General features: G+C 59.2%; 4 protein-coding genes across 11 annotated transcripts in view; 3 read left to right on the top strand and 1 right to left on the bottom strand.

The window, feature by feature from the left end:
* Positions 1 to 10,756, top strand: part of CCND3 (cyclin D3) — a 51,476-nt gene extending 40,720 nt beyond the window's left edge. For all 3 annotated transcript variants that reach the window (XM_062013560.1, XM_062013561.1, XM_062013559.1), the window contains exons 3-5: positions 4,669 to 4,828; positions 5,734 to 5,876; positions 8,957 to 10,756. In XM_062013560.1, the coding sequence (XP_061869544.1) occupies positions 4,669 to 4,828; positions 5,734 to 5,876; positions 8,957 to 9,118 (465 nt within the window). In that variant the 3' untranslated portion in view covers positions 9,119 to 10,756. The remainder of the gene's footprint in view (positions 1 to 4,668; positions 4,829 to 5,733; positions 5,877 to 8,956) is intronic.
* Positions 10,757 to 12,090: 1,334 nt separating this feature from the next.
* Positions 12,091 to 15,069, bottom strand: BYSL (bystin like). Its single transcript, XM_062013289.1, has 7 exons — positions 14,684 to 15,069; positions 14,418 to 14,589; positions 14,201 to 14,339; positions 13,842 to 13,975; positions 13,547 to 13,707; positions 12,948 to 13,050; positions 12,091 to 12,750 (listed from the first exon to the last, which is right to left on the bottom strand). Exons 1-7 carry the CDS (start codon positions 14,967 to 14,969, stop codon positions 12,402 to 12,404), a joined length of 1,344 nt encoding a protein of 447 aa, XP_061869273.1. The 5' UTR covers positions 14,970 to 15,069; the 3' UTR covers positions 12,091 to 12,401.
* Positions 15,064 to 18,333, top strand: MED20 (mediator complex subunit 20). Of its 5 annotated transcripts, XM_062013290.1 has the most exons (4): positions 15,064 to 15,153; positions 15,673 to 15,827; positions 16,422 to 16,675; positions 17,708 to 18,333. In XM_062013290.1, the coding sequence occupies exons 1-4, from the start codon at positions 15,140 to 15,142 to the stop codon at positions 17,921 to 17,923; spliced, it is 639 nt and encodes a 212-aa protein (XP_061869274.1). In that variant the 5' UTR covers positions 15,064 to 15,139; the 3' UTR covers positions 17,924 to 18,333. The 5 variants fall into 5 exon arrangements, with proteins under 5 accessions (XP_061869274.1, XP_061869276.1, XP_061869278.1 ...); XM_062013292.1 differs by lacking the exon at positions 15,673 to 15,827 and having other exon boundaries at positions 15,115 to 15,153; XM_062013294.1 differs by lacking the exon at positions 15,064 to 15,153 and having other exon boundaries at positions 15,749 to 15,827; positions 16,427 to 16,675.
* A 100-nt stretch (positions 18,334 to 18,433) lies between these two features.
* The window catches only part of USP49 (ubiquitin specific peptidase 49), a 37,296-nt gene continuing 36,476 nt past the window's right edge, over positions 18,434 to 19,253 (top strand). For both annotated transcript variants that reach the window (XM_062013285.1, XM_062013287.1), the window contains exon 1: positions 18,434 to 18,687. The gene's annotated coding sequence lies outside the window, so the exon portion shown is untranslated. The remainder of the gene's footprint in view (positions 18,688 to 19,253) is intronic.

Genomic DNA, 19,253 nt, shown 5'->3' with positions numbered 1-19,253 from the left:
AGTTGGATTTCCGTCGAGGGCGTTCTCTAACCTGCCTTTCACTTGAGTGTCTTTAATACAGGCTTTCCTGGCCTATACAAGAGGGTGTTCAGCTGCTTGAAGGTTGGAGAGAGCAGTTGTAGATGGCCTCCATCTACCAGGTTTACCCCTAATACATTGAAACCTTTGCCCCAAGGTCATTTTTGGTGTTTCCTAGCAAAGATTGTAAATAGGATCAAGCCCCATGGCAGGTCATGAAGGGAGCAGCACTGACAGCAACCCTGAGGGGTGAAGAGAAAGAGGTAACAGCTGAAAGGGTTGTCACCTGTGATAAAACATTGACTTTCCAGCAGACATGCTGGTGTTTTACTGCTGCACCTTCTGCTGGTTGCATGGGTGGGAGAGCTGTGATCGTTTCTGCACCGTGACTGTTGACATCCCCTGTTGAGCTCTGCTCAGGGGATGGGAACCAACGTTTGCCCCACAGATCTCCTGTTTGCAAAGTGGACTTTCGTGGCTGCTCATTTCTGTAGCTGTATCTGGGGTGCTGGGTGGGGTAGGTGGGTGGCCAGCAGTAACATCAGCAGCTCTTTCCACCCTCCTTTTGAGTCAGCTCTGAGCACCACGGGGTGCAGCCTCGCTCCTGCCTCGGGGGTGTCTCACGGAGGCTGTGACAACTGAAATGGTACCTTATCAACCTGAGTGACAAAATAGAGCACAACTTCCTTTTCTCCTGCAGGCAGGGCTGCTGCAAAGGGGAGCTGGGCTCTCTGCTCCCTGTGCAGCCTTGCCAGAGAGGTTTACACACGCTCCTTGTAGGCACAGGGGGTGTGTGGGTGTTGCTGAGGGTAGAGCTTGATGCTACAAAGTAACTGTCGCTGCACCAAGAGGGGAGAAGCTGGTGTGAGTGTCACATCCCAGTTTGCAGAGCTGTAGAGCGAAACCACCTCTGTAACTCGAGTCTGCCTTAGAGGGTGCAGAGGCAGCAAGCAGGGGCTGAACTGGACAGGGAGGTGTCCTTGTCAGCAGGGAGGCGATGGGAAGCGCTCTCTGCTTTCCTTCCTTCTGGGTTGTTTTTACATTTCTTGTGGGATGCAGCCAGGAGAGATCAAGGGAGCAAGCTTGCAGGGGGGGAGAAGCTCAGCTGCTCTGCAGTTTCCAACCATGAGGAAGCTCTGCCCTGGGGGATCTTGCAGAATGGGGACACACACACACCTTCTGGATTCCCAGCAATGAGATGCTCGATGGGCAGTGCTGGCAGCTCTCAGCCCTTGCACGGGGAGGGTGGGCTCTTCAGGCTGGAGAAACAAAAGAAACTTTCCACTTTCTTCCTCTCTTTCATTGGCCAGGCAGAGACTGATTCAATTAGGTGCAAAACAAAATGCCAGGAAAAGGATGTTTGCTACCCTGAGCTGCTGCTGTCACAGGCCTGCTTGCCTATCTCTTGTGGCCTTTTGTTCTGCTTCTTCCACACAGAAAGTGATTCAGAGATTCTGACATGCTGCTCTGAGAGTGGGAAGTCCCCAGGGTTAGCAGGACAGAAGCAAGGAGCAGGGTGGTTTGGCAAGGGAGAGGTTTCCCTGAGCTAAATCCTGTGAGCTGGTGACAGTCCTTGGCGCCCGTCGCCTTCAGCTGGCATCTGGAGCGCCGGCTGGCTCTCGGGATCAGCCCTTTTGTAACAACAAGGGTCTGAAGAAGCCATGAACCTGGGTGCTAGCTGGAAAAGAGCTGCTTTTGTGCATTACAAACAGCCAGGTTGTTGTCCCAGACCAGTCCTGGTGTGGCAGGTGCCAGCTCATCCCAGGTGAGGTCTCATGGATCTTCTCCTTAGGACAAAAGGTGTCCCAGCAGAGACAGGCTCTCTGGCTCACTAGTGTGGCTGTCATCTGCCTCTGGTGACTCCCAGGAGCAGGCTGGGAGGAAAGGCAAGGAGTAGGAGTCCAGATGATGCCAGGCTGGTGGCTCCTCTGTGCTCAGGAGCTCCCCTCTCAGGTGTAGTTATGCCTTTTGTGTTTGCTTCACGAGCTGTGATCTCCAAGTCGTCCTTTTGACCTTCTCCCAGGCTCTGCAGAAGGGCCATGCTCCCAGCTGGGTGGAGAAATCTGGCTGGAACTGCTTCAGCCTCTCACCCTCAGGGCAGTGGCTGTTGAAGGCATCAGCAGTGTCCTGTGCCCCTTCCCCAGGAGCTGGGCTGATGGAGGGGCATGCAGCTGGCTTTCCCAGCCTGCTGCCCTTGGTGGGCTCCAGGTGAGTGACAGGGATAAAGCACAGAGCTCTCCATCTCCAGCAGCTCTTTCCTTATGTCACTTCACTGTGTTGCTGCAGTTTACCCAGTGGCCAGCACTGAGTGGTTTTTGTTCTTTTACCCAAGCCTGATCTCTCTGCTCTGTTCCAATCCCCCACTGAACCAGGCACCCTCAGGAACCTGTGCTGCAGCCCTCAGGCTCTGGAGCTCATTGCTGAGTTTCTTCTTGCTTTTATCCTGTGGATTTGGCTTAAAAGTCTAGAAAGACTGTTGGGCTGGTCATCCAGCTGGGAGGGCAGTGAGCATGCTGGAGTGAGGCACAGCTTTCTGCTTGGGAAGGTGCAGGCTGGGAGATGGCAAACAGCATGTTTGGGCTCGTGGGGGGATTTGGAGCAGGTTGAGTAATGCTGCTCGTTTCAGCAACTCAAAAGTGGTATTGTTGTGTAAGGGGAAAGAGTGGCTTTAGAAAAAAAACAGGGAAAATGAAGATCTGCCCTTACAAAAAAAAATCTCACTTCTTCAAATCCATCTGTTGTGGCAGCCCTTTGGCACTGCTGCAAGCAGCATTGGCCTTGTAACCCTAGACTGCTTGGGGAAAGAATAGATGTTCTACTGGGTAGGAGCAGGCCCTGAAATGGAGATACCTGATACAAATCCCAGCTCTGCCTTTCCAAACCTGTTGCTTCAGCTCCTGCAGAGTGTTCTCCTTCCCCCCCTGCTAGAGGGGAGGAGGGATGTGGGGCATCTGCCAGGGCTGTTCTGGCGTATCTGGACAGAGGATGGGAGAAATTGGGGACCAGAGATCTTCCCTGTGGCTCGGGATGTGGGGGAATTGGGACCAGCAGAGAGTCTCGGGTGGCTGGTGGGAGCTGCCTGTGACATTCCTGCTGAGATGGGAGGGGAAATGATCCTGGGAAGGGAAATGATCCTGGGAAGACTCTGCTCTTGCCTCTCCTGAGACTGCTCTGTCAGTGGCATGATCAGACCCAGATATAACATCAAAGCCACTCAGCCCAGCGAGACCAGCACATGTGTGCCCTCAGAGCTGGATTCAGCTGGTCCTCTGGCTAAGTCAGGTAGACCTTGACATTGATGGCAGAGCAGGGAACCGAATGCAGGAGTCCCAGATTCTGTGCTAAGGCTCTAATTGAGGTGCTCTCCTTGTTACACTGTGCTGGAGGGGTGCTTTGGTACCACTTGGCCTTGCCTGGGCAAGGGCTCTGCCACGTGCTTGCCTGTGGCTGCTTTGCACTTGGGTTTCCTCAGCAAACTAATACCCAGGGCTGGGAGAGCCCCTGAGAGGCTGAGCCCCTGAGAGGCTGAGCCCCTGAGAGGCTGAGCCCCTGAGAGGAGCAGGCCAGGCTCCAGCTGAAATCCATGGGGGCACCCGACCTTCCCACCATCTGTTCCCCAGCTTGCAGATCACACAGAGACTGGCTCAGGGAGGATATTGCAGAGATCTGTGTGAGATGCTTGGAGAGAGCACAGCAGAGTGGGACAGAGACGTTGGCAGCCACCTGGCATGTCACTGGGAAGCACCAGTGAGCCGTTGCTTGTGTGTCAGTGGGAGAGCTGGCTCTTAGAGTGGCTGTTTAGTGCCTCTTCCCCCTGAGAAGCTGCTGGGGATGCTCTGCTGAGCATGACTGGAAGCTCTCTTGGCAGAGAAGAGGCATGATGAGTAGGGGAGGTTCTGCCAAAGTGCTAGTGGCCAGCCTGGGCCTGTCTCCTTAGGGCTGTATGCCCAGCGGGCGTCGGGCTGGAGACCTCAGCACCTGGTCACAGCCCCTGAGCTTGGCAGGGATGGAAAATCTCATACAGGAGCTTGGGCTGTCATGGTTCAAGCCTGAAAAGCTCAACTGTGTTTCCCCACCTTCCCTTCAACGTGTTGTGTGGAGGGGCAGCTGCTGCCTCCTGTGCTTCACTGGCCAAGGAGCCGCTGCAGGAGGGAGTCAGCGGGCTGCCGGGATCCGAGGGGCACGCAGGGAGGTGAGCTCTGTTCCCTTAGTGGTGTTAGCCCCAAACTGGATTGCTCCTGGAGCCTGGACATCAGCCTCACCTCTCAGGGGTGGAGAAGGAATGTGGGAATGGTATGCCTACTGGTTTTTCCTCTGTGGGCCCTTGCAAAGCTGAGTTGTGTCAAAGGCTAACCCAGCTGCACCTTGGAGAGAGGAAGCCAGATTTAGCGCTTCCCCTTCTGATCTTTGCTCCTGGCTTTGCAACAGCTCAGGCTGGGTTTGTGCCATAGTCACAGAACAGAGCTGTTCCCTCTTCTCTTCCCTGTTTCATGGGTTGGACTGTTCCACTGTCCCTTCCCCAAGCACTGGCCTTATCTGCCCTTGAATCCAGTGAGTGCTTCTGCCTGGCTTAGCCCCACTGAATGATGTACTGTCTATCTGCAGGTCCTAGTCCTCAATAACATGCTATCTGTCTGTTTGACTCTGCAGGACTGGGAGGTTCTAGTCCTGGAGAAGCTAAAGTGGGACCTGGTGTCAGTGATAGCAAACGATTTCTTGGCTCACATCCTCCATCACCTCCCGCTGCCTAAGGACAAGATGGAGCTGGTGAAGAAACACGCACAGACTTTCATTGCCCTGTGTGCCACAGGTGGGTGTCTGCTCCCACCACACTGGGGAGGGTGGGCTGGCCCCTGCAGATGGGGTAGCCTGGGCTTGACTCAGGTTTGCTGGGTGACTTGGGGCTGGTCTCCAGCATCCTGCTGTACTGAGGAGGTGAACATCTGCCTCCATTCAAATCAATGTGTTTTGCTGTTCAATCGTGTGTTTTCTATCCCTGACCAAGTGGGATAACAGTCCTGGGGGCTTAGTGGGTGCCTGAAAGATGCCAGGAAAGAGCAAAGCTGCTGTGCCACCCTTCTTGCTGCACAGGCTGCAACTGTGGGAGGGTGCCCAGGGTAGAGGCAAGGTTGAATCTGAGTTTTTACCAGCTTTGCTGGCTGTCATGAGAGGCAACCTCATCTTCATGACTTCCTTTGGTGAGACAGACCCAGAGAGAAGTGTAGTGAAGCTCACTGTTGTCCTACTCAGCCTGTTTCCTGTTACTTTGCCCCCATTTCTCTCTGCTAAGCTGCACAGACCACTCTGTCCCTCTAGAGTTCCCTGACAGGAGGTTGTTGAGGTGAAGGTCAGGCTCTGTTCCCCAGCAATGAATGACAGGACAAGAGGCAATGGGCTGCAGTTGGCCCAGGGGAGGTTGAGGCTGGAGCTGAGGCAGAACTGTTTCCCTGAGAGGGGTGTGAGCCCCTGTGCCAGGCTGCCCAGGGAGCTGGGGGAGTGCCCAGCCCTGGAGGGATCCCAAAGCCCTGGAGCTGAGGTGCTGAGGGCCAGGGGTCAGTGCTGGGCTGGGCAGGGTGAGGGCAGGGCTGGCACTGCAGCAGCTTCAGGGGCTTCAACAACCCAAATGATTCCAGGGAATCCCACTCCTGAGAGCTTACCACGTGCCTCCTTGCTAACAGCTTCTTTTTGCCCCTTGTATCTCTGCCCTGGCTCTAGACTACACATTTGCCATGTACCCCCCATCCATGATTGCAACAGGCAGCATTGGAGCAGCGATCCATGGCCTGAGCATCTCAGTGAACGACTTCAGCGGCGAGGCAATGACGGAGCTGCTGGCCAGCATCACTGGCACGGAGGTGGTGAGTGCTCAGGGGGGAGCTGCTGCAAACCCTTCCTCTTTCTGCCTTGGGCTCTTCTTAGTGGGAGAGGAAATTAGAGCATGGTTTGAGGAGGGCCTGGAGAGGAGTGAGCATCTCTAAACACAGCAGCCTGGCTCGGGCCCGTGGCTGCAGGCGGCTCTGAGCCTTTGAAGGGCAGCACAAAGGGGAGCTGGTGTCAGTTCCCTGCAGGGGCAGGTGTTGGCAGGATCGGGTTGACAAGGTGGGATGGGGCAGAGAGAGAAGCCGGGCTCAGCATCTGCCAACCCCTGCTGGTGTCTGGTTGCAGGTGCCCAGACTCGATGGGAAGGGGGTTGGGGACACAGTGGCTCTGACGGGAACCCCAGGATGGAGCTGGGGGTCATCTGCCTGCCCCCTACTGCCCTTCACGTGAGGAGGGAAACCCTCTCAGGCTCCCTGTTTGCAGGTGGCTCCTGCTGCAGTGCAGCCAGGAGCTTTGCTGCTGCCAGAGGCCCCTTTTGATCTTTTCTTCTGCCCGAGTGCTAATGCAGGCAGGCGGCTGTGGGTCGGTTACAGTCCCCTGACAGCAGCCCGGGGCCAGGAGGGCTGCGGGTGCCACACGGCAGGGAGGCTGTGGCCAGGCTTTGTAAACCAGGCAGGGAGGGGATGCAGCAGGAGGGTGTCCTGATCTGTCCTGAGGCTTTAAGGGGTTTTTGTTTGCCTGAGCCTTTTTAAAGAGAGAATCAGTGCAGCCAGCTGCTCTCAAGCTGCTGCGGTGAATGGGGCAGAGCCTGAAACCTGCTCTGGGCCGGGGCTGGTGGAGGGAACAGGTGGGAAGCAGAGAGGGCACCGCTGAGGGAGGGAGCCCAGCACCCCTCTGCTCCCCTCCAGCCTGCTCCCCCCTCCTCAGCCCCTGAGGGCATCTGTTGTGCACAAACAGCCCGTGCCCAGGCAGAAGGGAGCCCTGGGGACGTGACCCGGCGTTGCAGGGCTCCAGGGGAAGCACCAGGCCTTGGCCTGCCGTGTTTGGGGTGTTGATGCTTCTCCCTGAACCTGGCCTTGCCGTGTCCCTGGGCTCTGACTCAGTTTCTCCTCTGGCTCAGCAGTGCAGGAGTGATCCCCCTGCCGAGGCTGAGCTGGGCAGTGCCTGGCTGTGGGGACAGAGGGGCTGTGGGGGCTCCACGGCCCGCAGGAGCTGGGCCCGTCCCACTGAGGTGGGCTCAGGGACAGCGCTTGGGCTGAGGCTCAGCGCCACTCCAGACCAGTGTGGAGCAGGATCAGACCCTCTGGGTGTCTGACCCACAGCCTCACAGCATGGGGGACACGGGCTGGGGCCTGCAGTGGGGAGAGGCCGTGCAGCGAGCTGGCCCCGGGGCTGTGGGCAGGAGGGCTGGCGGCTGTGCTGACGGGAAGCGGCTGGGGAAGGGGAGCTGGGTGTTGCTATTTTCGCTCCCCACATCCTCTGTCAGTTTCTAAGAACTGGTGGCAGATTCCTGGTAAGAGATTTCGGTGTGTGACAATATCCAGCCAGCAGCCAGCTCGGCTTTGGCCACGGTGAGGACCAAGAGCCAGTGTGGGAGCTGGGCTGAGGAGTGGCCACAGCTCTCTGCGTCACGGTGCTCTGGCACCAGAGTGGAGGGTTTCCTCCTCTGCTTATGGCTTGTGTGGGGAGAAAACAGAGGGAGGGGTGAGAGAACAAGTGCTATGAGGAGTGCAGAAGAGGAGGCTGAGGGCAGCCAGCAGCACTCTCTGACACTCCCTGACAGGAGGCTGCAGGGAGCTGGGGGTCGGGCTCTGCTCCCCAGCAATGAATGACAGGACAAGAGGCAATGGGCTGCAGCTGGCCCAGGGGAGGTTGAGGCTGGAGCTGAGGCAGAACTGTTTCCCTGAGAGGGGTGTGAGCCCCTGTGCCAGGCTGCCCAGGGAGCTGGGGGAGTGCCCAGCCCTGGAGGGATCCCAAAGGTGAGGTTCTGAGGGCCAGGGGTCAGTGGTGCTGGGCAGGGTGAGGGCAGGGCTGGGACTGCAGCAGCTTCAAGGACTTCTCCAACCCAAATGGTTCTGAGCTGCTTTCTGCAGTCCTTTGCACCTCCCTGTTTGTGGGGCTGGTGTGTCCCCAGCATTGGGTTCCCCAGGCTCTGGGGAGGTGCTGGTGAATCACATGGGGCTCCCTGGGGAAGAGGGTAACAGCCTTTTCCCAGCAGCTTTGTGGCCACAGCATCCTTCTGGTAATGACCCAGTGTGATGGCACATGGTGTTGTGTGGAACACATGGCTCTGGGGCCTGGGAGGGTCAGTACTGGAGGCCACAGAGCTCGTGGGTCTGGGAAGTTGTGGGTGAAAGGCTGATTCTGGCCCTTGCAGAGCTCTTCTGCTCCACAGCAGCAGCAGACTGCCCTGATGCTGGAACCACGCTGCAGCTGGGCACCAGCTCAGATGCTTTGGAAAGCTCTGATGGGCATAATGTCAACTGCTTGAGAAGTGGGGAGAAAGAAGACAACCAGAGCATTGGGCCTCTCCTGAGGAGACACCTAAAGCACTGACAAGATGGAGATGATCTTTGTTGGAGAGTTTCCTTTGTGTTTGTGTTTAGATGTTTTTGATCAGGGGGCTGGAACTTCTCTGTGAGGAGGAAAGACTCAGAGACCTGGGGAAGAGAAGGCTGAGGGGAGACCTCAGCAACACTTATAAGTACCTAAAGGGTGGGTGTCAGGAGGATGGGGTGGCACTTTGTTCTGTGGTGCCCAGTGCCAGGACAAGGGCTGATGGGCATCAGCTGGGACACAAACAGTTGCCCTGGCACAGGAGGAGAAAGTCCTTTGGTGCTGAGGGGAGGGAGCCCTGGCCCAGGCTGCCCAGGGAGGGTGTGGAGGCTCCTGCTCAGGAGGTTTCCAACCCCACCTGGACACGTTCCTGTGCCCCCTGAGCCAGGGGAACCTGCTGTAGCAGGGGCTGGGGCTGGGGCAGCTCTGCAGGGCCCTTCCAGCCCCCAGCACTCTGTGATTCTGTGCTCCAAGAGCCCAGCAGCAGTTCAGAGCTCTTTGTAAGGCTCCCGCTGCTGAGCAGCAGAGACCTGAGGCCTCTTGTCTCTCTCCCTGTTCCCAGGACTGCCTGAAAGCCTGTCAGGAGCAGATCGAGGCAGCTTTAGCCGAGAGCCTGAAGCAAGCATCCCAAACCCAACAGGAATACAGCGCCGCCAAGTCCGCCGCGTACTCCTCCAGCCAGCCCACCAGCACGCCCACAGACGTCACGGACGTCAACCTGTGACCAGCCCCTTCCCGAGCGCCGCCCAGCCCCGCGCAGCATCAGCCCCTCGCCCTGCGCAGCCCGGGGTCGCTCTCCGCATCCCCTCCCTGCATCCACCCACCGGCCCCTCCCCGGCCGCCGCCGAGGACGCGAGCCCGTGCCTCAGAGCTGAAGTGACCCTTTGCACGGGGACAGGGCACCGGCGTGACTGGGGAGGGGGAGCAGGACCCCCCCGAAAATGAAGTTGGTCAAACGTTTCTCGGTTGGTGACCCTCTTAGGCTGGCTGCCAGCTCCTCGGGGGCCTTGGCTGTGGCGACTTCCAGCCCCACGTGGGCCATGAATCATGGATATTGAGCCTGGGACCAAAATCCCTGTGAGCCCCAAGCTCCCACCCCGGGCAGGGTGCTGCAGGGCCACGAGGCTCCCAGCAACACGAGCAGCTGGGAGGAGGGAGCAGATGCTGGGGTGGCCCCGATGGCTTCGTGCTGGGTTGCTGTGTGGCTCCTGGGGATGGCCCAGCTGCTTCTGCTCGGAGGGGAAACGTGTGGCTTGTTCCTTGTTGCTGTTAGATTTGGGGTTGGGGGGGTTGGGGCTTGCTTGGGGAACCCGCTCCCCGCTGCGTGGTGGCAGCAGCACAGCCCTGACCTCGGGGAGCTGCCTCCTGGGTGAGGCTGGGCACCCATCCCTTTGGCTTTCCCCTGCCCCACTGAGGCTGCTTAATTTATTGTTAACTGCTGGGAAATGGGGAGAGAGGGAGACTTTGCAGTTCCTTGGTGTGGATGCTGCTCTCCTCTCCTCCCCAAAGAGTGCCTTTGCCCTTCATCCCCTTCCCTCGCTCCCTGGGCATTGGGAGACTCTCACTTGGGAGCTGGTTGGCTTTGGGGGGTGGGGGGTTGTTTCTTAGGTAGCTTAGAACGTCAGACTAGGTTTTCAGAGATACATTTGAATGTGCTGCTACAGTCTGAACTGCATCTTTGCTCCTCCAAGGCAGGGATCTCGGCAGCAGGAGCAGGAGGAGGCTGCCTGGCAGCTCCCTCCACGTGGGTCCAACTTTGTGTCCTCACAGGGTGGGACCTTCGCTGCGCACTCGAGTTGAAAAGCGACTTCTTGCCTTTTGTGTTGTGTTGTTGTTGTTGATCCTGTCTGTTAGTTTTTATAAAGAGTTGGGAAAAACAAGCAAAAAAAAAAGAAGAAAAAATAATGCTGCTTTTCTAAGAGAAACATGGAAAGGGTGGAATGGTGTGAAGCAGGAGAAAGAAGCCAGAGAGACTCTGCAGGGAGGGGAGGCAGCCTGCTGCTGCTGGGGGAGCTCTGCACAGGCAGCTCCTGGCCTCCCATGGGGGACATGGAAAAGGAGGTAAAAACCTTCATTTTTGGGTGCCACTAGAAAAGAAAAAGAAGTCTTATCAGGTGGGGAAAAAAAAAGAAAGAAAGATGGGGCTGCTGTTCTCCCACTGCTGTGTCAAGAAGCCTCTGCCACGGCCTCCGGCGAGCAGCAGCGCTGGGCTGGGCAGAGCCTGGCTGCACTGAAAGGAAGCAATGGATCTAGACATTAGTTTTAATTTAAACTGGTTTGGTGTTCACATGCAAGAGTCCCACTGCTGGGAGACTCACAGGAACCCATGATGTTGCAATAAAGTATTTTGAACAAGTACAAAGGCCTCAAGGGATTCCTTTGGGTGTTGTGCCTCACCCAGCTCCTGCCCCTGCCTGGGGGAACCCTGGGGCTGCTCCCAGAGGCTCCAGCCCTGTGGTGCCTGAGCAGGATCAGTGGGGGAATGGGCAGGCAGGACCTCAGCAGGCAGCTCAAGCCCTGCTGAGGGGGTGAGGGATGCATTGCACTGAGGCCCTGGGGCAGCTCTGGGCTGAAGGTGCAGTGGGGACTGGCCCCAGGGGCACAGTGGCTACCTGCAGAGTGGCTGCTGGAGAGGAGGCACCTCCACACCCCCAGCAGCTCTGAAGCCTCTGGCTGTGGGCACTGCAGCAGATGGGATGGTGCTGCAGGGTGCTGAGCAGCACTGGATGTGCTGGGTGAGCTCAGGATTGCCTCTCCTGCTCAGTTTCTTTAAAGGAAAGAGATAAAGATGAGGAAGGAGAGGAGAAGGCAGTGTGGTGTGCAAGCAACCAGCCCAGCACGGCTCTGCTTCACAGGGCTCCTGCTGCTGCCACAGGAGCTGTCAGCTCTGGAGAGAAGCAAAGTCAGTGGCACAGCACTGTGCTCAAGACCTGGGGTTGTTCTCCATGGGCTGCACAGCAGGACTCTGCTGCTTTCAGGGACAAGACCAGGTACCTCCAGGCACAAACCTTGTGGCATTGCAGCCTCAGCAAGACCCCAGGGTAAGTGCAGCCCCAGGGGGCACCAGGCAGGAAAAGCCCACGGGTGTGGGGGCAAGTTTGTGTAGCCCCAAGGGCCAGGCAAGGACAGCAGCCCTGTGGCTTCAGCAGCCTCGCTGAGTAAACACAGTGGGGCAGCTCTGGAAGCATTTGGGGAAGGGGGCTGGCAGGTGTTTTTGGGGCAGGGGGTGGTGCCATGCAGCAGGAGGGCTCAGGCCATGGGCTGCCCAGGGAGAGGGATGGAGGAATCAGAGGCAGCCCCCTGCCCCAGCACAGAGAGGGGCTCACCAGAGGAATTTCTCCTTGTGCTTCCCCCAGGGCTTTCCCCTCTGCCCCCAGCACTGCTGGGCTGCTCTTACCCTCCCCTCTGCCCCCAGCCACAGATGCTCACCCTGGTGTCCTGGCCCAGCCCCGTCCTGCCCAGTCACAACCCAGGCCCAGAGACTCTCACCAGCAGCAGGTTGTTTCTCTCTCCTGAGAGTGAGTTTGGGGCTCTGGGAGCAGTCAGGGAGTCCCAGCCCTTTGTGTGTGTGTCCCCTTCTCCCTTGGCACTCTGGGGCCAGCAGGGGCAGTGCAGCCACCCCGGGCTGGGGGCTTTGCTGTGCCAGCTGCTGGGGCCAGGCTGGGACGGCGCAGGGACCAAGCCAAGGGGCAGCTCTGAGGCTGAACCAGCCCTGACTGAGGGACAGGGTCTGGGCTTTATTTCCCAATACAGGACCAAGCCAAACCCTCCCACATGCTGGTGGCAGCCGGTTCCGGAGGGCACAGGAGCTGCTCTGCCCCATGCCAAGCGGCACAGGGAGCACAGCCCAGCTGCACGGGCACAGCCGGCCCCCAGCACCATCTCAGAGCAGCAGGATCCCAGATGGACGCTCTCCCAACGCCTCCCCACAGCTTCACCCACACCCTGCGCTCCCAACTGCTCCCAGCAGAGTCCGGGGAGCCCATCAGGCTGCGGCTCCTCCCCGTTCACTCCATGGCCAGGGGCTGCTGCCCCTCCACATCCCGCGTCTTGGAGTTGAGCAGCTCCCTGCGGACCTCGGCCGAGATCTGGGGGTGGCTGTGGAACTTGAGCAGCTCCAGCAAAGCCTCTTTCTGCTCCGAGGACAGATCCTCCTTGTAGCGCTGGGCAAAGGCCAGGAAGCTCTGGTGCCACAGCACGGGCAGGACGCGCTGGTCCGAGCGGAAGGCCAGGAAGTGGAAGACGAGGGCGTCCACGACGCGGAAGGGCAGCGCGTACTTCTTGTCGATGAGCAGCCGCAGGAAGATGCTGTTGGCGCCGCTGTACTGCATCTCAGCGAGCTTCAGCATGGCTGCGCTGCAGGGAGCAGGGAGCCCAGGGCTCAGCTTGAGGGCTGGAGCCACGGGGCACCAGGCGCAGCGACGCCGAGCCTCGAGTCGCAGCAAGTTCCCCCTCCCACCTCCCAGGCGCTGGAATGGCTGAGGGATGGAGCTAAGCCCTCGGCCCAGTGCTCCCCCCACCACACAGCCCCCACAGCCTCCCCCTGCTGTTACCTGGAGTGGAGCACGGGGATGGAGCACTTGGTGAGGATGCTGCCGATGATGATGGCCTCCCGCAGCGTGCAGGTCCCCGACTCGCACAGGGGGATGAGGATCCCTGCGGAGGGGGAAGGGTCAGGCCTCAGGACCCGTCCTCATCACAGCAGGAGGAACCCTGTGGTTAAGCCCCTGCTCCCACCAAAGGGCACAACTGACTCCAGCAGACAATGGCTTCTCCAGCAGCTTCTGTTACAGGGCTCACAGCAAGTCCCTGCCACACAGCGAGCCCCAAACCACCTCAGCTGGACAGACCAGACTGAGGTTAGACCCCAGGCAACCTGTAACCTGCCCTCAACCCCCAAAGAACCCAGATACCTGCCAGGACTCGCTGGCAGCACCTGCATAAGCCAACAGCACTCACCACCCTTCCACCTGAGTACTGCACACGGGCCCCTGGGGGGCACTGAGGGGGAGTCCCTGCTCCCTTCCCCCCATGCAGGGGACAGCACCGCTGCCACACCAGGCACTAACCCCCTCCCTGCTGAGCTTCCTCAGCCGCCCCTGCCAACCAGAGGCTCCCAGGGAGGAGGGAAGGGCCTGCAGGGAGCCCCTACCTTTGAACCAGGCTGCTGGCTTGAACAGAGCCTTCTTCAAAGCCATGTAGAGGTGAAAGTTGAGGCGCTTGTACTCGGCGATGTCATCCCTGACCCGCGGCAGCAGCACCAGGTTGTAGAAGCGCTGGGCCATCCTCTCCTTCAGGTTGGAGGAAAAGATCCTGGGAAAAGCAAAGCAGAAGGTGAGGTGTGGATAGAGGAGGCTGAGCAGGGCACAGGGCGGGAGTTTGTGAATCCAGTGAGGGAGAGATAAAGGGGAAAATACAACACGAGCAGCTCCCAGAGATGATCGTACCTGGTGGCTTGGTACATGGCAGCTGCTGTCCACGTCTCTGGCTCTGTGATGTAGAGGATCTGCTCCCAGTTGGACAAGGCAGGAATGATTTTAAACGCCTTGGGGAGTTTCCCACTCCTGTATTTGGACAGCACCTTCAAAGACATGAACACAGGCCAGGCCCTGACACACGAGTGCTGGCAGCAGGGCTCGTGTTGTGGCTGTGAGAAGGTTGTCCCTTCCCTTGGTGAGCAGCCCAGCCCCAGCCCAGCGCTCAGGAGGTTGTCACTCACCAACCCCCGGGGCCACAGTTAATCCCCGGAGGCGCTGGTGCAAAGCTGGGGAGGGTCTGTGAGGGAGCTCGGCAGCTTTGGCCTTACCTCTTTGACGCCTCTGTAGACCTCGAGGACCCGGGGATGGAGCTGGGGCATGGGGCAGCCCGACAGCTCCGACAGGGCCGTGTCCACCTCCGTCTGCTTCTCGGTGATCTTCTCCATGATGATGTCAGCCAGCGTGCGCCTGGGCCGGGGCCGGGGCCGGGCAGTGAGCGGGGGCTGCGCCGCACCCGGCCCGGCCCCTTCCCCGCCGCTCCCTCACCTCAGCGGCGGGTTCTTGTTCATGAACATCTCGATGGCCTTCTCGTCCTCGGGGTCCACCGCCACCTCCCCGCACCACTCCCCGCTCCGTCCCGCCGCCGCCGCCGCCTTCTCCAGCGAAGGCCACTCCTCGTCGTCCTCCGAGTCCGAGCCGGGGCCGCTCACGGCCGGACCTGCGGGACGAGCGGCGCCGGCTGAGCCCTCCGGGGCGTCGCGGCCGTGCGGGGCTCGCGGCCGCCGGGGGCCGGCGCCGTGCCGGGGGCTCACCCAGCGCCGAGCCGCGCTGCCGGGGCCCGGCGGGCGCTCCGGGGCCGTGCTCGGCCTCCAGCTCCTCCTGCTGCCGCCGCGCCTGCTCCAGGATGCGCCGGGACAGCCGCGAGTCCACGTAGCCGTCGCCGTCCCCGCCGCCGCCGTCCTGCCCGTCCCCGCCGGGGCCGCGCCGCTTCCCCCGAGCCGCGGGCCGCGGGGCCGCGTCCTGCAGGATCTGCTCGGCCAGCGGCAGCGCGGCCCCGGGGCTGGGGCCGGAGCCCCGCGCCCGCCGCGCCTTGGGCATGGCGGCGGGTCCGAGGGACGCGGAGGGGAAGCGGCGAGCGGGGTCCCGGTGCGGGCGCTGCCGCCGCCGCTCGAGCCGCGTGTGCCCCGGCGCAGCCCCTTCCGCCGACGCGCCGGCTCCGCCCGTTCCGGCAGCGGCCGCGGGGGGCAGCGGGGAGGAGCGGCAGCACCATGGGGGTCACCTGGTAAGGGGAGGAGGGGGCTCGGTCCGCGGCCGTGGGGTTCGGTTCGCTGCCATCGGGCTCGGTTCGCTGCCATCGGGCTCGGTTCGCTGCCGTGGGGCTCGTTCGCTGCCATCGGGCTCGGTTCGGTTCGCGGCCGTGGGGCTCGTTCGCTGCCATCGGGCTCGGTTCGGTTCGCGGCCGTGGGGCTCGTTCGCTGCCATCGGCTTCGGTTCGGTTCGCGGCCGTGGGGCTCGGTGGGGCTCGGTTCGCGTCCGTGGGGCTCGTTCGCGGCCGTGGGGCTCGTTCGCGGCCGTGGGGCTCGGTTCGCGGCCGTGGGGCTCGGTTCGCTGCCATCGGCCTCGGTTCGGTTCGCGGCCGTGGGGCTCGGTGGGGCTCGTTCGTGTCCGTGGGGCTCGTTCGCGGCCGTGGGGCTCGGTTCGCGGCCGTGGGGCTCGTTCCCGGCCGTGGGGCTCGTTCGCGGCCGTGGGGCTCGTTCGCGGCCGTGGGGCTCGGTTCGCTGACGCTGTGCCCCCGTTGCAGCGTGGCGCAGGTGCCCGTGGCCGAGGGCAAGAGCGTGCAGCAGACGGTGGAGATGCTGACGCGGAAGCTGGAGCTGCTGGGGGCCGAGAAGCAGGGGACGTTCTGCGTGGACTGCGAGACCTACCACACCGCCGCCTCCACCATCAGCAGCCAGGGTCGGTGCCGGCACAGCCCCGGAGCTCTCGCTCCCTTCTCCCGGGGCCGCTTCCAGCTCCGTGCCGCGGTGCCCGGGGTGAGCCCCGGCTGCGGGGCCAGCGCGGTCTCCTGGGGAACGTGTGTCCGCTGCGGACCCAGCAGGGTCGTTGTCTCCGGCTCGTAAAGCCTGGTACCAGCCAGACCCGTTCTCTCTGGACAGTCAGTTGACCAGAGCGTGTCCCAGCACGTCCTGGTGGGTGAGGGGCTGGAGAGGCAAAGCCCGGCAGCTGCTGGCAGGACGATGGGCAGGGGATGCCCAGCCCCGAATTGGGGGTGGGAGGTGGGTGCTATTTGCTGACCCTCCTTTCTGTTGGGAGTCTCATGCCCAGCTCTCTGAGTACTGGGGTATTATCCTTGGGCTGTGGGAGGCTTTATTTCCCCTTTAAATCTTAAGAAGGAAGTTCAGTGTGTGACATGAAGCTTGTTTGAGCAGCACGAGGACCCTTGAGTTAAAACAACAGGGAGGACAAAGGGCAAACCAGATGCTTCTTTAGAGCACCCACAAGCACAGGACTGTTGGTTTTACAGCCTGAATACCGTTGCTCTTGTTCCAGGGCAGACAGGAAAGCTGATGTACGTGATGCACAACTCCGAGTACCCCCTCAGCTGCTTCGCTCTCTTTGAGAACGGCCCGTGCCTCATAGCAGATGCCAACTTTGACATCCTCATGGTGAAGCTGAAGGGCTTCTTCCAAAATGCCAAAGCCAACAAGATAGAGAGCCGGGGCACCCGCTACCAGTACTGTGACTTCTTGGTGAAGGTGGGCACGGTTACCATGGGGCCCAGTGCCCGTGGGATATCTGTGGAGGTAAGAATTGTCTCTGAAGGGTGTAAAATACAACCACAGCCAGGGAAGTCTCATGTTGAGACATCCCCCATCCCTCCTGCATCTCGACAGCACTGCACTGGTGGTTTGTGCCAGTGTGTTTGTGTGTGCAGCAGACAGCGTTTAGATTTCATTCAGGCAGGGACTTTGGGGCTCAGCTGCAGCTGGGGAAAAAGCCTGTTGTTGATGTGTGTGAACCAAGCCCTGGAGGGATGCTGTCAGACTAAAAAGCTGCTGAGAGCCCTGGTGCACAGCACTAGTAGTGCTTCAGGTTAAAAAGCTGCTGAGAGCCCTGGTGCACAGCAATGGCAGTGCTTCAGGTTAAAAAGCTGCTGAGAGCCCCGGTGCACAGCACTAGCAGTGCTTCAGGATAAGGTTATAAGCCTTAAACTTTCAGTTATAAGTCTACTGAGGGACAGAAGAGCCTCTTCAGCTGCCAGTTGCTTTGCTTTCTCCATCTTGAACAGACTCAACTCCAGGAGAGTGGGGCCCTCTTGCCTCAGATTCTGCTTACACGATGTAGAGAGAGCCTTCTCCTCACCAGAGCACTCTTGGTGAGAGTGACATCAGCCCTACTCCTTGGTGTGCCAGCCTGGATTGCTGTGCTGTGGGGTGCAGTGGACCCAGAGCCTGGCATCAAACCACTGCCACTCTCTCTGCTCAGCACTGTGACTGCTGCCAGGGCTCAAGTTGTCATGTGCTGAGGGGTGTTTCCTGGGGTGAGGGACCTTTGATGGACATGAAAGGGCACAGGGGCAGATGCTTGGCTGAGTGGGTGTGAGTCAAAGGCTCAGAAACTGCGGCTGAGCCTCAGCTGGGCTGAAATGCATCTCAGGAAGAGGCAAGGAGCTGGGTTGGGCTGTGTGGGAAGGACATTGCCTGCACATTCCATGCTTACACTTGTCCATCCTTATGATATGCTGAGTGTCCTGAGGAGTGTCATGGGGCACAGAGCTGAGGGCACTTGGTTATTGCCCCTTCCATGAGCTCCAGGGCTGTGCTCTCTGTTGCCAGGTGGAGTATTGCCCCTGTGTGATAGCCAATGACTGCTGGAACCTGCTGATGGAGTTCATGCAGAGCTTCATGGGCAGCCACGCTCCCGGCGTCCCGTCCGTGTTCAGCACCAAGCACGACAGTGTCTACGGCCCCGCAGACACCATGGGGCAGTACATGGAGCTCTTCAACAAGATCAGGAAGCAGCAGCAGGTGCCTGTGGCAGGGATCAGGTGAGAGGACACCTTGGATCTCTGTTCATCCTCTTCTACCCACCCATCTGGATCAGGAGTCCCTCCAAAAGCAGCGCTGGAGGCAGCCCAAGGGGTTGTTTTCTTCTCGGGCTCTTTCCCCCTGTTCCAAAGCAAAGGTCTCCCGTTTCTTGTTCTCCTTCGTGGTTTTGAGAGTGGCTGGGACTGGGCCCATGGTTCTGATGGCTCTTTGATGCTTCACACAGAGGATTCCTGTTCCTTGGCAGGAGGGAGAAGCAGAAATCCCAGCCAAGGGCAGAGTTTCCCTCCCTGCAAACAGCTGCACCACAGACCTTCCTTTAGTTGTCTTTTGTCTTGGCTGTCGAGGAGAAAGTGTCTTGTTATTTTTTCATCAAAATAATAATAACACTAATAAAAAGCTGCCTTTTGTCAGGAGATGGAGTGTTTCTGCACAGCCAGGGTTGTGCTGCTTTGTGCTGTTCATTTACAGCTCTCGAAACGTTTCCGTTGCGTGGAGACAATTATTCAGCAGCGTTTTCTCTTTGGTTTGGTTCAAGAGCTTTATACCCCCCGAAGCAAACTAATTTCCCTGTGGCAAAATCGACAGGAATTCTTGCATTCCTATGCTGGGTATGTTCTTAGCTTGCCTTCATCTTTTGTATCTGATGGGAGCATTAAAATCTTCCACCTCTCAGATGCTGCCTCGTGATAAATAAATAAACAAGCCTGGCAGGAGCCCTCTCCTGCGTTGAGGGAGAGCACCAACTGTTTTATCTCCTTGCTTGAGAGGTAGGTAATAAACACCCTGTCCCTGCACACCATTTCTCATTGGACAAATCCTGGTGACTTCAGCAGATTGAATAGAGCGAGGGAGGATTTGGGGAATAAGAGCCAAAGATTTATTAGGAGCCTTAACGACACGGGAGCACTCCAGTGGGTTTGGGGTTTGGGTTTTTTTTGTAGTGGTGATTTATTTTTATGGCAGGAAAAGCAGAGAAATTGGATCCCTCTTGAGCTCTCTGCCCCCTTGGTTTTACTTGTTCAGTGTCTATCTGGCTTGTAGCTGGTGTGGTTTTTGTCTTCTCCTTCTTGCTCCACCTGCTGCTGGGTCTGGGGATGCACAGAAACCCCTTTGTGCAGCCACCAACCTTTGTGCTCAGTTTGCTTCGTGGTCTCTGGGAGGACTGTGAGTTACAGAATCCCAGCATGATGGGGGTTGGAAGGGCTCTACAGAGCTCATCCAGCCCAAGCCCCTGCTAAAGCAGGTTCCCCTGGCTCAGGGGCACAGGAATGTGTCCAGGTGGGGTTGGAAACCTCCTGAGTAGGAGCCTCCACACTCTCCCTGGGCAGCCTGG

This window comes from Colius striatus, chromosome 22 (assembly GCF_028858725.1).
Source record: "Colius striatus isolate bColStr4 chromosome 22, bColStr4.1.hap1, whole genome shotgun sequence".
NCBI classification, from domain to species: domain Eukaryota; kingdom Metazoa; phylum Chordata; class Aves; order Coliiformes; family Coliidae; genus Colius; species Colius striatus.
The sequence above is the reverse complement of the archived record's forward strand: the minus strand, read 5'-3'. Positions and strand labels throughout refer to the sequence as shown.

Bases quoted from the DNA above. Each gene is read 5' to 3' on its own strand.
- BYSL (XM_062013289.1), bottom strand. From the start codon at position 14,969: ATGCCCAAGGCGCGGCGGGCGCGGGGCTCCGGCCCCAGCCCCGGGGCC. The intron at 14,340-14,417 runs GTGAGGGAGCGG...GCCCCGGCCCAG, and splicing joins AACAAGAACCCGCCGCTGAG to GCGCACGCTGGCTGACATCA. The intron at 13,708-13,841 runs GTACGATCATCT...TGCTTTTCCCAG, and splicing joins GCCATGTACCAAGCCACCAG to GATCTTTTCCTCCAACCTGA.
- MED20 (XM_062013290.1), top strand. The intron at 15,828-16,421 runs GTCGGTGCCGGC...CTCTTGTTCCAG, and splicing joins CTCCACCATCAGCAGCCAGG to GGCAGACAGGAAAGCTGATG. The intron at 16,676-17,707 runs GTAAGAATTGTC...CTCTGTTGCCAG, and splicing joins CCCGTGGGATATCTGTGGAG to GTGGAGTATTGCCCCTGTGT.